The following is a 15,214-nucleotide window of genomic DNA, read 5'->3' on the forward strand; positions in this document are numbered from 1 at the left end:
CTCCGTAACACCCCTACACGTGTATTGCTTTCTATAGACCCACTTTATATAAACAGTAATATTCAAGACAATAACACGTGCTGTGTGATTTTTTTACCTTCAATTTTTTATTGAACATTTTTTATCCTAATCAAACACGAGCAGCCCACACGGCCTTTGTACCTGACTGTCCGTCCCTCACTCTCTCTCTCTCTCCAGCCATCCAGCCAGCAAAATGTATTTTCCTAATGTAGTTTGCTAGTATGATCTGAGTATGACACGATAGCGTGATGACACATCCCACTCATTTGTGTGGAATGCCCACCCTGGGGTGAATGGTGGATTAGGACGGAGGGGGAGGGGTGACGTCAGCACCACGCAGGAACCCGGCTTAAATAATAAATAAATAAATAAATTCCAGCACTCTCAACTCCGCTACCCCTCACAAGCCACACCAAACATCTGGAGGTCATAAAAAACATTAAACAACAAACTTCGGGGGAAAAGGGGGGTTAGCGACTATCTGGGAAATCTTCAGGTTGGTAGATGACCATATGACATGACCTCCCCGAACGTTTTGGACCGTTCACAAACAAATCTCCAGAGCACAGAGCAGAGACAAACGGACTTTACAACTCACGTTTTATTTAACGGTAAAAAGTTGAAACTCTGCAAAAAGAACAAATCGACGTTATAGACTGCAGGCTATATTAGTGGTTTTATTATTATTTATTTTATTTCACCCTTATTCAACTCATATTATTTTGTATTGTATCTTTCTATCCATGTAACTTCACCAAGAGAACCAAGGAATGTGAATTCTGGCAGTCAAGAAAGTGAGGGCTTGGATATATCTACAGCCTCGGGATATCAAAATATAACTCAAAATAAAACACCGATCCCTGGTGACACAGACTTATAACAAAGCTTGGAAAACCCTCGGAATAATGATGGTAACAACGAGGGGCATTACGAATCTTGGTTAAACATAAGCCAAATAATAACCACGAGATATTTGACCGGAGGTAACTCATAAGAGATACAAGAAAATAGGTTAAACACACCAGACTAGATAATATGTATTCCATGAAATCAGAACCTCCCCGGCCACCTTTGTCTTCCAACAATTTGACACAAACACATGGTAGCCATAAAATACGTATGAAGGGTGTCTGGCCACGAGATAACAAACACTATGAAGGGGGGGGGAATGCAAACAAGCAGGGAAGAGGGGGGGTGTAATCAGGTGCGGCCGCGGAGAGAGGACGGTGACAGAGGGAATCTGTTTTTAAATCCTTTATATTAAGTTCGCTTGCTTGCTTACGACCGTGCAAATCTTTCGGTCGTTTTTTACCCCACTTCCCGTGATCCAATCGAGTTGACATTTTCCACACAGACTCGTTGTGCGTGACAATTAATGTTCGTGAATTTGTTTTCCCAAAATTTTACACTTTTTAGGACAAAAATATATTTAATTACCAATTGCTTAATGGTGCAATGCAATCATCTGACCCATAGGTGGGCAGCCATCTCAAGCCAGAGGACCAGAGGACTCTAGCCGCCACGCATATAAAGGATTTATAGTGAAAAACTTAGTTTTTACGGGTTATAATAATTGGTTCTTTACCCTTCTATCTGGCAACAAAACTGACACCTTTTTACAAGGAGTCATGTTTGCATAGACCGCAATACCTGCAGTCATAATACAAACAAAAGAACATAACTCTGATAATGTGCACTGTCCTTGAAGTTGATTGGTCCACACCCGAGACAGCTTTCCTTAGAGCCTAGTCTCATATGGGTTGGACCAGATGACGCCAAAAGGCGCACAACTCAAAGACAATGCACCATCAGAGTATGAGAGCTCGGGGCAAGCATCTACACTATGGGAACCTCATTTGCCAGTAAAAATATGATAATTGGTTCTTTACCCTTCTATCTGGCAACAAAACTGACACCTTTTTACAAGGAGTCATGTTTGCATAGACCGCAATACCTGCAGTCATAATACAAACAAAAGAACATAACTCTGATAATGTGCACTGTCCTTGAAGTTGATTGGTCCACACCCGAGACAGCTTTCCTTAGAGCCTAGTCTCATATGGGTTGGACCAGATGACGCCAAAAGGCGCACAACTCAAAGACAATGCACCATCAGAGTATGAGAGCTCGGGGCAAGCATCTACACTATGGGAACCTCATTTGCCAGTAAAAATATGATAATTGGTTCTTTACCCTTCTATCTGGCAACAAAACTGACACCTTTTTACAAGGAGTCATGTTTGCATAGACCGCAATACCTGCAGTCATAATACAAACAAAAGAACATAACTCTGATAATGTGCACTGTCCTTGAAGTTGATTGGTCCACACCCGAGACAGCTTTCCTTAGAGCCTAGTCTCATATGGGTTGGACCAGATGACGCCAAAAGGCGCACAACTCAAAGACAATGCACCATCAGAGTATGAGAGCTCGGGGCAAGCATCTACACTATGGGAACCTCATTTGCCAGTAAAAATATGATAATTGGTTCTTTACCCTTCTATCTGGCAACAAAACTGACACCTTTTTACAAGGAGTCATGTTGAGGTTCCCATAGTGTAGATGCTTGCCCCGAGCTCTCATACTCTGATGGTGCATTGTCTTTGAGTTGTGCGCCTTTTGGCGTCATCTGGTCCAACCCATATGAGACTAGGCTCTAAGGAAAGCTGTCTCGGGTGTGGACCAATCAACTTCAAGGACAGTGCACATTATCAGAGTTATGTTCTTTTGTTTGTATTATGACTGCAGGTATTGCGGTCTATGCAAACATGACTCCTTGTAAAAAGGTGTCAGTTTTGTTGCCAGATAGAAGGGTAAAGAACCAATTATCATATTTTTACTGGCAAATGAGGTTCCCATAGTTTACGGGTTATACTTTATTATCTCGCAAGAGACGCGCAAAGAGGGGAGAGAATTTCACATTTAAGCACGGACACAGATCATGCAATTCAGTCTTGCAAAGGAGCAGGCTGCGGGGCTTGACCTCGACATTAGCAATGGGTGTGGTGTCTCACAGAGAACAGGGGCGAGGTGATGTTCGGTGTTGAGTTCGGCATGGACCGACAGAGTATTTCTGAAAATTTTATTCTAAATTTTTCCTGATGTTTTGAGTCTCTTGCAAAGTCAAGGATTGCGATAAGTTGTATTGTACTAAGCTTTCACAGTTGTTTAAGAGGTGTGCAAATACAATGTACAGGTTTTGAGAGTAAGTGCCAGCAGACGAGCAGCTGCAGCTCGAGTTGAACCGACGAGCAACGTCAAGCAATCAACACGCCCACCCTCACACGCTCACTGCTCCACAGGGAACAAACAAAATTTTTGGTACAAGGAATGCCCAACCTCGGTGTCTGCTTTACGCAAAGAATTGATAAAAGAAGACACACGCACACAACATGCATATCGGGTCTAATAAGATTGTTCCAAAAAGTTATATTTGTGTTTCGAGAAGGGTTGCCATTCCAAGGTGGTGCGTTAAATATAAACTGATCGTGAAAAGCATACCTGCCCATTGAGTTACGTGGATACGGTCGTTTAGAAGTATTTTAGTCATTCGTTTTCGTTAATTGCATAATCTTGCCAATGAATTAATTGACGTATACTTTTTCCTTCGGGAAATGTTTATTGCCGTTCGTATGAATATCGTCACATGCATGTTTAAGGACATTTTCCTATCGCCGTATATGCTCGCGTTACTGAGAAATTAATCGAATGTTCTGTTACCCAGTTAACAACGTAATCATTGAGGGTTAAATGTACGGATCAATGAGGAGAACATCTCTAGGGGTACTGTGTTGACAATTCCAAGCATAAGAGTTTGCATATTAGAGTGTTATGTTTTTGGTTAGAAATTAAAATGGCTTAACACAAAAGAGTATGAGTGGTGCCTTTCTAATTTCATGCATAATAATCCAAATTATGAGAACTGTATCCTGCGGTGAGATTTGAATTTGGAGACCTGACATAAACACACTCAGACATATTCAGTAAATGTTAAAGCGAGAATAATTGTATTACCCTGATTGATAATACAAACCTTGATAACGAAGCCGAGCTTAATTTAGCATAATTACATCACACTTTCATAACTTTATACAGTTCATTGTATTATCCCGATTGATAATGCGACCCTAGACAACGAAGCTAAGCCTAATTATAATTACTGCATACATTAGCATAATCACATACATTTGCATAACTTAATACGTTTACACCTCCCTAATTATAACAATTTATGCGGGTAATCACATAAATTAGCATAATTTCGGATAATTACATATTTTTTCATTTTCATTTAATATTTATTAGTTTTTATTAATTTTTCAAGACCCGGCATATACAACACTGTGACGTCACCACTTGCTTGCCCGCTCGCCAAGAAGCCAAGCAGGCAGCCAGGAATCCAGTCAACAAAACTTTGTGAGCCTTGGTTTAAGAAATGCCTGGCCCTGCCCAGTGTTGCTCGCATTGAACCAAATGCCGCTTCAATTAGGCACTCCGAGACGGCCGTGCCTGCGACTGATGGGATGAGTTAAACGTTACGTAGTGTGTATTGTCTTTAATGTTTCATGTGGAGATCAGGGATTTGCGAAGGGGGGGGGTTGATGATAGTAATGATGATGGTGATGAGTGCGATGAAGGTGGTAGGGGTAGTAATAATGGTGAAATGGTGACGAGGATGATGGTGGTGTTCGTGGCAGTGTTTGTGGTGATCGTGGTGATGATTGTGATTATTGTGATGATAGTGATCATGGTAGTGGTAATGATGATGGTGGTGATGGTGATAATGATGATGATCGTGGTGATGATGGTAAGGTCATGATGTTTATGGTGATAATGGTGGTGGTGGTGATGATGATGATTATGATGATGGATGTGATTATATGTGTTGATAGTGATGATGGTGGTTAATGGTGGTGATGATGGGGATAATAGTGATGATGGGTTGGTGGTAATGATGATGGTGAATCGTAGGGATGAGGAGGTGTGACGCGAATGCGCACTGCAGGTGAAAGAGCAGCCACATGGACTCTGGGGCTGCGCTGAATCCCCACTCAGATTTCATTCAAATCCCTCAAACTTCCGCACTGGCGATTTCTACTGCACTGGCGACATCGCTCACGTACACCAACCTGAACCTCACCCTCCCTCCTCACCTTCCCCTTATGCTGACCTCACTCTTTAATGTTTCATGTGGAGATCGGGGATTTGCGAAGGGGGGGGGTTGATGATAGTAATGATGATGGTGATGAGTGCGATGAAGGTGGTAGTGGTAGTAATAATGGTGAAATGGTGACGAGGATGATGGTGGTGTTCGTGGCAGTGTTTGTGGTGATCGTGGTGATGGTTGTGATTATTGTGATGATAGTGATCATGGTAGTGGTAATGATGATGGTGGTGATGGTGATAATGATGATGATCGTGGTGATGATGGTAAGGTCATGATGTTTATGGTGATAATGGTGGTGGTGGTGATGATGATGATTATGATGATGGATGTGATTATATGTGTTGATAGTGATGATGGTGGTTAATGGTGGTGATGATGGGGATAATATTGATGATAGTGATGATGGGTTGGTGGTAATGATGATGGTGAATCGTAGGGATGAGGAGGTGTGACGCGAATGCGCACTGCAGGTGAAAGAGCAGCCACATGGACTCTGGGGCTGCGCTGAATCCCCACTCAGATTTCATTCAAATCCCTCAAACTTCCGCACTGGCGATTTGTACTGCACTGGCGACATCGCTCACGTACACCAACCTGAACCTCACCCTCCCTCCTCACCTTCCCCTTATGCTGACCTCACCCGTCCCTTAATTTTCACCTCACCCTCCATTCCACCCTCTCCTCACCATCCCCCTCCGTTTCTTGGATTTCTATCTCTCCTCATCCTCAGGATGCACGACTCAAATCCATGATCTCCAATCGATCATTACAACACCTCACCCACATCCCAGGGTAGAGAGGCTGCAAGAATCTCCGCCAAACCTCGTGGATCACCTCCATGGAGTCGGCACGGTAGAACGCCAGGAACCCCACCTCCCAGTGCAGGTGAAGCCCGATTCTGCGGGGGGAGGGGGCCCCCCTCACCGACAGTGCAGTCTTCACTCCACCATGAACCACTGAGAAGCCGTCGTCACATTTCTCTAAACACCAGGACGCGTCACTCCCTCCCAGCAGCTGTGCAGCACCACCACTCCCTTTCCGTGGGATCGTCCCGTACGCGACTCCAACCCTCCACCGCCGCGCGTCCCCCACGTCCACCTCCCAGTAGTGGTGGCCCGACGAGAAGCTCTCACAGCACAGGGCTTGTGGACAGCCATCAAACCGGTGTGGGTGATCGGGGCGACCCTGGGAGGCACCGGTCAGCATCATTGTCCTGAGATCCGAGGAGATCTTTAGTTTGTTATGAGCTGAGTTTGTGTCCAGAGTCAGTGAACATCCGTCTGTGACAACAGCGATGAAAACATCACTAGAGAACACCATCATCACCATTAGACACCATCACCACCATCAACATCACCGTCACCAACCATCATCTTCACCATTAACAATTACATCACAGACATCACCATCACCAAGCATCCTCGCCATCAATATCATCAATGACAACAATATAAACATCACTACCATCATCAACACTATGAACATCAACAACATCACTATCACAAATAAGCCACATCACAACCATCATCACCATATCACAAACAATCACCACCATCACTACCATTACCACTATCCCCATCACCACCATCTTCATCACTATCACCAACATCACCAACACGTCATTATAACCATCGCAACGACCATCAAAATCATCACCACCATCACTACCATGACCACCATAATCAATATCATCATCTCTACTACCATTAGAGCCATCAGCAAAACCATCACATCCATTACCACCTATATTATCACCAATGTCACCATCATTACCATCACCGCGACCGTCACTGCCATCCCATGAAGAACACCATCACCAATGCCATCAGCATTCCCATCACTCACATTATCACTAACAGCATCATTATCACCATCCTCATAAACTGCCTAACAGAGGCCCAGGACTGGATCAGATATCACCTGCCACTGATGTTAGCCATGGCAGGTAATCAAACCCAAGGAACTGGGTTCGTAGTGCAGTGTGCTACCGCTCCCCCCACGCATACACATTCACAGGCACACACTGCATCTCAACATCACAATTACCCCTGACTCAGTTCAGTAGGGTCCTGGAATGGGATGTGAACACAGATTAAGATCCCCGGTGTAGTCTTCCAGACTATTGGGACAAGTGCTGTCCGTGAGCGTCTATGAAGGCTGGCACGACACACGACGGGGTGGGTGGCCAGCACTACGCCTGGCCACCTTTGTCTCCCTAGTGGTGATGTTTACACAAAACACCAGGTAATCATTTGAGGCTGAGTCGACCTCGTGCACACACATGGGGATCATTTTTTGTCAAGATCACCCAATCACCCATGATTCACACTGAAGTACTCACACAGGCGTTTGACTGCAGTTGTTTCCAGGAATTTAAGCGAGGCAATGTCCTCTTGGCAGGGAGCTAAGGGTGGAGCTGCTGTAACCCTCCCTGTCCTGTGAAAGCAGAGCAGACATGGCCACTGTCTCACATAGAGCATCGTCACTCACAGGATCATCAAAGCTCCATCACATAGACAATCATCACATCATCATCACAATTGGAATCATCACAGTTCCATCTCATCTAGAATCATCACACAAAGCATAACTCATCACAACTTTTCATAACATCACTACACAGCATTACTATCACCACACATAGAATCATCACACGCAACATCACCACACACAGCATCACCACACACAGCATCACCACACGCAGTTTCACCACACAGCATCCCCATACACAACCAGTGTCTCACTGCCCACGCCCCACACTCAGTCCCATGTTGTCGTGTGTCGCGCCATGAGTGAAAGTCGTCTTTTACCTGCGCGTCTCCTCCAGGTGCCCCTGTGGGAGAGAGAGATGCGTTATTGTGACTCTACTTTGATTTCCTTGCATTCAATGGAGTTCACACTGCAAAACTGTGGGTGGAATTTAAACCCCAAAGTCTTGGCTTATGACCCCATGATCACCAACACAGACTTACGGGCCAAATATTTCAGAGTGAAACTGGTTGATGGTCAACTATAAACTACTATTTTTTTCCAGGTAAAGCCCACGGAGCTATATAGCTCTTTTTCAGAAGCGACCTGGCCACAAATGATAGCTCAACAAAGTGGTTCATCACGTGGATATGTATAACAGCACAATCCTCTAAACGCACGTTTCCAAATGTGGAGGGAAAAACTGGAGGACCCGGATAAAAGCCATGCGACCACGGAGAGAAACATGCAAACTCCAAATGTATAGTGATGTCCCCGACCTCCGGTATACTAGGTGACGTAGTTACCATCTCGCCACCCCCATGAGGGCCAACACTGAATTGCAGGGCAAATATGTCAGAGTGAGACCGGTTGATATTGATCTGTGTTGAGTAATTTGGGACTTTAAATTTCCAGCGTTACCAATGCACATGGTGTAGGCCTTGTAGAAGTGATGTTCAAGACACAATGATATCATTAATAAGTGTATGAGACCTCGTATTTATTTAGCTTCCATAATAGGAACAAGAGGAGGTCCACAAAGTAAGAAGCAGCATCGCGGCATCATGAGATTTGGCAATAGCTTGGGGAGGCCTTCATCCATCAGTGGATAGATCATGGCTGATGATGAATACGGTGTACATTGTTGTTGCTGTTGTTGTAGGGTTGATTTAAAAAGTGAAATTCCAATACCATTTAGTTTATATTCACAATTAAACAAACTTAATGGGAATATGTTAAAGGACGAGAGAGAGAATTAATTTAACTGAGAAAATATGAGCTGGGCTCCACATGGCAGTTACTGGAGCTGCGATGCGAGTCCATGAGTGGAGCTGTGTTCTCAAGCCCAGTGGATGCGAACTCTCATTCAGGAGTCTCCCTCTGCTGCTGCTGCTGCTGGTCAGAGGGCTCTGTGCCAATAGCGACACTGGAGACTCATCGCTCACCTGCAGGAACGCGAGCGAGTCCCTCTCCTGCGCTAGGGCCTGCAGGCGAGTGGCTGCTGCCTGCAGCTCGCTGATGTCGCGTTGGTAGTGAGCGATCTTCTTCTCGATCTGGGACAGCAGCTTGCGCCCTTTCTGCTCCGCTTGCTCTAAAGCCGCCTTCTCCTCTGCATCCAACGCTGCTCTCGCGCTGGCGAATCTGACCGAGATTGAGGCCTTTTCATCTGTCATGGATCCCTGCAAAGAGAAACAAATGCCATCTTTGTTCATTAAATGTCTGCTCCTATGTGAAATGACATTCAGGTCGGTGTGACCCGAGTGCAACTCTGAAGGTGTCCAGACAGTGATACGAGTCTGCAGCACTGAGGCCTCCTTCTTCCTCTGCGTCTTATAACGCCGCTGTGCATTTTCACTACAACACGATTCGCCATAACTTGCGGGGGCTGTGAGGCAATGGAATTATAAATACCATCATGAGTACATTTAACGTTTCTGCCATTCTCATTCGCAAGGCTATCAGGACGAGGCTTTGTTTACCTTCGCATGAAGCCAAGGGAAGTCTGTAATTTGCCTTCAAAAAGTAGAGCCTTAATGAAATGGGAAGTTAGGCTAATTCCTCTCTAAATTAATGTTTTGAATGTGAGAGAAAACCACATGTTTGGATGAAGAGAGGGGATCATGAAACCACTTGCTAAACTGCCACCTGGCCACCATAAATCCTGATTGGTTTCAGTAAAATAGTGTACAACAGTCTGTGTGTGATCCACCAACTCTGCCACCAGAGTATTGAATAAGAGGTACGTACCACCTCATCTGACCCATATAGATAACGGTCGTTGAAGTGGTAAGTTGTATGGAGATATGGGAATGTGGAATTTCAACCACTGATTGAGCGTCCTGATTATTGAGGCGCATTGACCGTTGTGTCTTTAGTCCCATGATGTGTTCGGAGCCAATGTAAGTCCACGTGAATGATGTGAGATGTCCTACATCACAAACCCTACTCAGGGTGGAGTCACGGGGTCACAGAGTCCGGCCCAGATGCGGTACCTGCACGTCCCTGCGAGCGGCCTCCATCCGCCTCACGGACTCCTCCGCCTCCTTCCTCTTCTCCTCCACCCCCCGCGTCTCCTCTCTCACTTGTTTCTGTGAGAGACGTCACCAGGGGAGACTCCACTCACTCTCTGAACGTCCCCTCTCAACCCTGCTCCACACAGACCCCTCCACAGTGACGGTCCCATCTCGAGGCTGCAGTGGCCCCTCTCAACCCCGCTCCACACACGGACCCCTCCACAGTGATAGGGAGAGTAGCCCCGGTCCAGCGATGGAGGCTGGGGGAGCAAGCGTTGCAGGGAACTGATTTCACGAGAAGCTCAAACATGCGCAGGGCTCCCTAAGTAGTGGGTGGGGCTACATATGTAGTGGGTTGGACTGCCTGAGCAGTGGGCGGGGATACCTAAGTAGTGGGCGCAGCTACCTAAGTAGCGGACGGGTCTTCCTGCATAGCGGGTGGGGCTATCTGAGCAGTGGGGGGGGGGGGCTACCTGCGTAGTGGGTGGGGCTACCTGAGCAGTGGGCGGAGCTTCCTAAGTAGTGGGCACAGCTACCTGAGTAGTGGGTGGAGCTTCCTGAGTAGTGGGTGGAGCTGCCTTAGCAGTGGGCAGAGCTACCTGTGTAGTGGTTGAGGCTGCCTGAGTAGTGGGCGGAGCTGAGTAGTGTGCGGGGCTACTGGAGTAGTGTGCGGGGCTACTAGAGTAGTGGGTGGAAAAGGCACCGGAGTGGCGAGATGTTATCTGCCTTGCCTGCTATACAGGAAGTCTTGGGTTCGAACCCGCGCCTGATGCCTGTATAAATGCAGTTTGCATGTCTCTCTATCCGGGTCCTCCGGTTTTTCTGTCGACATTAAGGAATATGTATTTAGAGTATTTGGCTGCCATACATTTAGACCTGATGAGCCACTTCGTTGAGCTGTCATTTGTGGCCAGGTTGCCTATGAAAAAGAGTTTCATAGCTCATTGAGCTTCACTTGGTAAAATTAACAAGTAAACCCGTAAAACAAAGTTTTTCACTATAAATCCTTAATATGCGTGGCAGCGAACTTAATATAAAGGATTTTAAAAATATATTCGCCTGTGGAGGACGCGGGGATCGATCCCGCGACCTTTGGCATGGGAAGCGAGGGCGCTACCAACTGCGCTACTCCGCCACGGCCTGTGGAGGGGTTACGCTCTGGGCTCTTATACTGTGAATGAGTTCTATTTGAATATATGTAAAATAAAAAAAGAATTGCCTAAAAAGTGTAAAATTTAGGGAATTTTTCTTCACGAACATTAATTGTCTCGCACAACGAGTCTGTGTGGAAAATGTCAGCTCGATTGGATCACGGGAAGTGGGTTAAAAAACGACCGAAAGATTTGCACGGTCATAAGCAAGCACGCAAGCAAGCAAGCACGCAAGCAAGCACGCAAGCGAACTTAATATAAAGGATTTAAAAATATATTCGCCTGTGGAGGACGCGGGGATCGATCCCGCGACCTTTGGCATGGGAAGCGAGGGCACTACCAACTGCGCTACTCCACCACGGCCTGTGGCCGGGTTACGCTCTGGGCTCTTACACTCTGACGTTCAGCCAAAGCCATGAATGCGTTCTATTTGAATATATGTAAAATATTTTTTTTTTGCCTAAAAAGTGTAAAATTTTGGGAATTTTTTTTCACGAACAATAATTGTCTGGCACAACGAGTCTGTGTGGAAAATGTCAGCTCGATTGGATCACGGGAAGTGGGTTAAAAAACGACCGAAAGATTTGCACGGTCTTAAGCAAGCAAGCAAGCACGCGAACTTAATATAAAGGATTTAAAAATAGTTTTTGCTCCTCTCTACCACAAACCACTTTTTTGTATTCAAACCACAGTCTATGCACTCATGTAATTTTAAGAACACATTGTACGCATTAAAGTCCTTCAGTTTTATCAAATATACTAAGAGTACATTCATAAATTTGCCATACAACAGGATTTATAATAACTTTCGGTTGTTTTATTTCTGCACTGACAACCTCAGCATACTTTATATTAAAACAATCTTGTTAAAATGTGAAGGAACAATGGGCAGCTGCGAGACGAATTATATTTAGTTGGATGTTATTGTTCAGTTCATACTGGGAAATGATGATTTAACGCAGGAGAGGCTCCCGCTCACACACGCAGACTGTCTCACCTTCCGTGTCTTGTGCTCATCCTCCAGTGTAGCCACATCGTGACCCTTGTGGTCTCCTGCGATGGTGCAGGTTGTGCAGACCAAGCTCTTGTCCTGACGGCAGTAAAACTTGATCTCCTCTCTGTGCTTCTTGCATCTGCGTTCTTCAGGATTCGTGGCTAGAGCCACCAGAATGTGGTCCCTGAACTTCGGATTCTCTTGATGAGGCTTAACATGAGTCGCACAGTAGGACGTATCACACCTGAGGCAGGTCTTGGAGGCAGCAGTCGTGCCATCGTTGCAGAAGTCACACAAGGCCACGGTAGCCAATTCATCTGCGGCACTGCGCTGCTCCACCAGGTTGGCGAGCGTCACGCTCTTGTTCAGCTTGGGTCTCTGAGGGAAGGCCACTCGGCACTGTGGGCAGGAGAAGAACTCGGCCACATCCCAAGCGCCCTCCACGCACTCGAGGCAGAACGAGTGGCCGCAGCTGAGCGTGCAGGGGCAGCGGAAGGCGTCCAGGCAGATGGGGCAGGTCAACTCCCCTGGAGCCTCGCTACCACTGGGAGCCGCACTCGCCATGGCCCTGTGGCTTCACTCAGAGACGGGCGCTGGTTGTAGCTCAGGCAGTCGCTGGCTATAGCTCAGGCAGTCGCTGTAGCTCAGGCAGTCTCTGACTGTAGCTCAGATAGTCTATGACTGTAGCTCAGGCAGCCTCTGTCTGAAACTCAGGCAATCGCTGGCTCCGTCTGAGACGCTAAACTAGGAACAAGCTACGTAAATAGGTGACAAGGAAGCAGGAAGTCTTTTCGTTTGATTTGCATGTCACGAGGCGTGACCTGGAATGTGTTGACGTAGGAGATAGTACAGACGTCTCTGCTCCAGGGGTGCCTTAAAAAAATACTAGGATCACCTCGTCTCAAATCCTTATCCTCACACCCCTCATCACAACTCTACTCACCTCCCCTCAACTCACCTCAACTCATCTGATCTCCCCTCAACTCACTACAATAGCATTTATATTGGAACAGATATAGCGAGTACTCGCATGACAATGTAAACGTTTTATATCCGTTTCACACCCAAACTCACGTCAAATTAGTCAACGTCGCTGTACGTGTATTGCTTTTCATAGACTGTAGATTAAAGTCACTTTGTATAAAGAGTAATACTCAATACAATAACACGTGTTGTGTGTGTGTGTTTTTTTACCTTTGATTTTTTTAAAAAGTTTTCTTTCAGGACAGCATAATGACGTAGGCTTTCGCGACCAATATTATTCATAATAAACGTTTTTGGGTTAGATCGCGTTATTTATAAATGTGTCGTAACCATCCACCACCCGACACGGCCAATCAGCAAAAAAGTGTCACGTTGACAAAAGACAAATAGTTCACTGCTTTACCCCACCAGTGTTTTCACTTCAACACACCGGCGGGCTAAAGCAGTGAACACCAAAGTTGTGCATCCTTTGTCATACTGCCCCCTGGAGCACACATTGGAGAATTGCAGGAGCAGTTATTTTAGTCGCCCTCCATCCACTTCTGACAACTCAGCGTTTTCATCACAGTTTACCCAACTTTCCTCGGCTGATGGAACATTATACATTTGAATTTTCTTGCTGTGGTTTTCACACCTGATGATGATTACTTGTGTTGCAGTCGAAACCTCGTGAGAATTTTATTGTTTTCTATTTTTATTATTTTAATGTTTGCCTTCTACGTGAGTTTACCAAAAGAACCAAGCATATGAATCCCTGCAGTCACGAAAGCTTTAAATCAAAATTTGATGGAACATTGTTAGCGACTCCCTCTATCACCATTTCTGTTGGGTCCACCGTCTCGATAATTATAGGTCACACTTGTGCTAATGTAGTCCCTGCTGGAAAAGCGATCGGTCAGTCCCCGACATTCAATAATTGTAGGAATGATTTTTGGTCCACTCTCACCACCATTTGTGTGTCCGATAGTGTTAATCTGCGGGTCGTCACATTTGACGGAGCAATTACAATTGGTGTGCCGGCCCATGCCGTTAGTATTTGTTTGGGGTACCACAATGAAATTAACATTTGCGTGCCTGGAGGTACAGTCACGGGCTTGCTCACCAACGTCTGTACTGTCACCCCCGTCTCGGAACATTTCTCCACTGGCCACAGGAAAAAAAATGCGAGATCCCGAAGAATTTTTTATACAACTCTGGTCAGTGAGTATTCGGAGAGATATATATATTTTTACAGAAATCGGTTCCCAGCAGACATGAAACTTGTGTCTATAATCCCCATGTTACCCCCATTTGCCACTGCATATGTACTGTTGACTGATGTGAAGCAGTGACTACTGGGCAGTAACATGTCAAATATCAAGTTTCGAAATAAGTGGCCTTTGTCCACCGTATCGATAAACACGCTTACCTCTAACCCCCCCTATCGAGCCCACGATCACTGTGGTACCCGCGGCTGCTATAGCTCGTAGGGCTAGCTTTCTCCACTGGTTGCTGGACTTGGACCACCGGTGGAACAGGAAGTCCTGGCCTTTCCCCGCGGATTTTGTAACCATGTCATCACCAACCCCTTCCGATAAAGGTGGTACATGCGACATGGTGATATAGGCGGTGAGTGACTATGAGTCCCGAGGATGCGTGAGGTGGATTAACTAGCTGGGTGTCTGGGGTGTCGTGGCTTGCCTTGTGTTGTAGTGTAGCAGCCGCTGATGAAGAGGTGGATGCTGTCATTGTTGCTGGCAGAGGGTCACGATGTGATCTGGTGAGAGGGGCCTGCTGTTCAGCACATCCGTGCTGGTGAGAGGGGCCTGCTGTTCAGCACACCCGTACTGGTGAGAAGATGGCGCCGATGATGGCAGCCTCAGCCAGTCGGTGCGCCCTGTTTTGTCTTGGTTTTTGTCTGTTAATCCAGTGTTC

The 15,214-nt window shown here is 46.1% G+C and overlaps 1 protein-coding gene across 1 annotated transcript; it reads right to left on the bottom strand.

Moving 5' to 3' along the window:
* Nucleotides 1-5,915: 5,915 nt before the first annotated feature.
* LOC144952642 (E3 ubiquitin/ISG15 ligase TRIM25-like) lies at nt 5,916-12,880 on the bottom strand. The gene is made up of 6 exons (XM_078883119.1): nt 12,320-12,880; nt 10,151-10,246; nt 9,104-9,337; nt 8,000-8,022; nt 7,531-7,625; nt 5,916-6,469 (listed from the first exon to the last, which is right to left on the bottom strand). The coding sequence occupies exons 1-6, from the start codon at nt 12,878-12,880 to the stop codon at nt 5,916-5,918; spliced, it is 1,563 nt and encodes a 520-aa protein (XP_078739245.1).
* Between the last annotated feature and the right edge of the window lie 2,334 nt (nt 12,881-15,214).

This window comes from Lampetra fluviatilis, chromosome 69 (genome assembly GCF_964198595.1).
Source record: "Lampetra fluviatilis chromosome 69, kcLamFluv1.1, whole genome shotgun sequence".
NCBI classification, from domain to species: domain Eukaryota; kingdom Metazoa; phylum Chordata; class Hyperoartia; order Petromyzontiformes; family Petromyzontidae; genus Lampetra; species Lampetra fluviatilis.

What these genes read in the sequence shown, in the direction of transcription:
- LOC144952642 (XM_078883119.1), bottom strand. Translation starts at nt 12,880, where the DNA reads ATGGCGAGTGCGGCTCCCAGTGGTAGCGAGGCTCCAGGGGAGTTGACC. An exon ending in ATGAGCACAAGACACGGAAG is followed by an intron (nt 10,247 to 12,319) that starts GTGAGACAGTCT and finishes CGTCTCTCACAG; the next exon opens with AAACAAGTGAGAGAGGAGAC. An exon ending in CCGCTCGCAGGGACGTGCAG is followed by an intron (nt 9,338 to 10,150) that starts GTACCGCATCTG and finishes TTCTCTTTGCAG; the next exon opens with GGATCCATGACAGATGAAAA.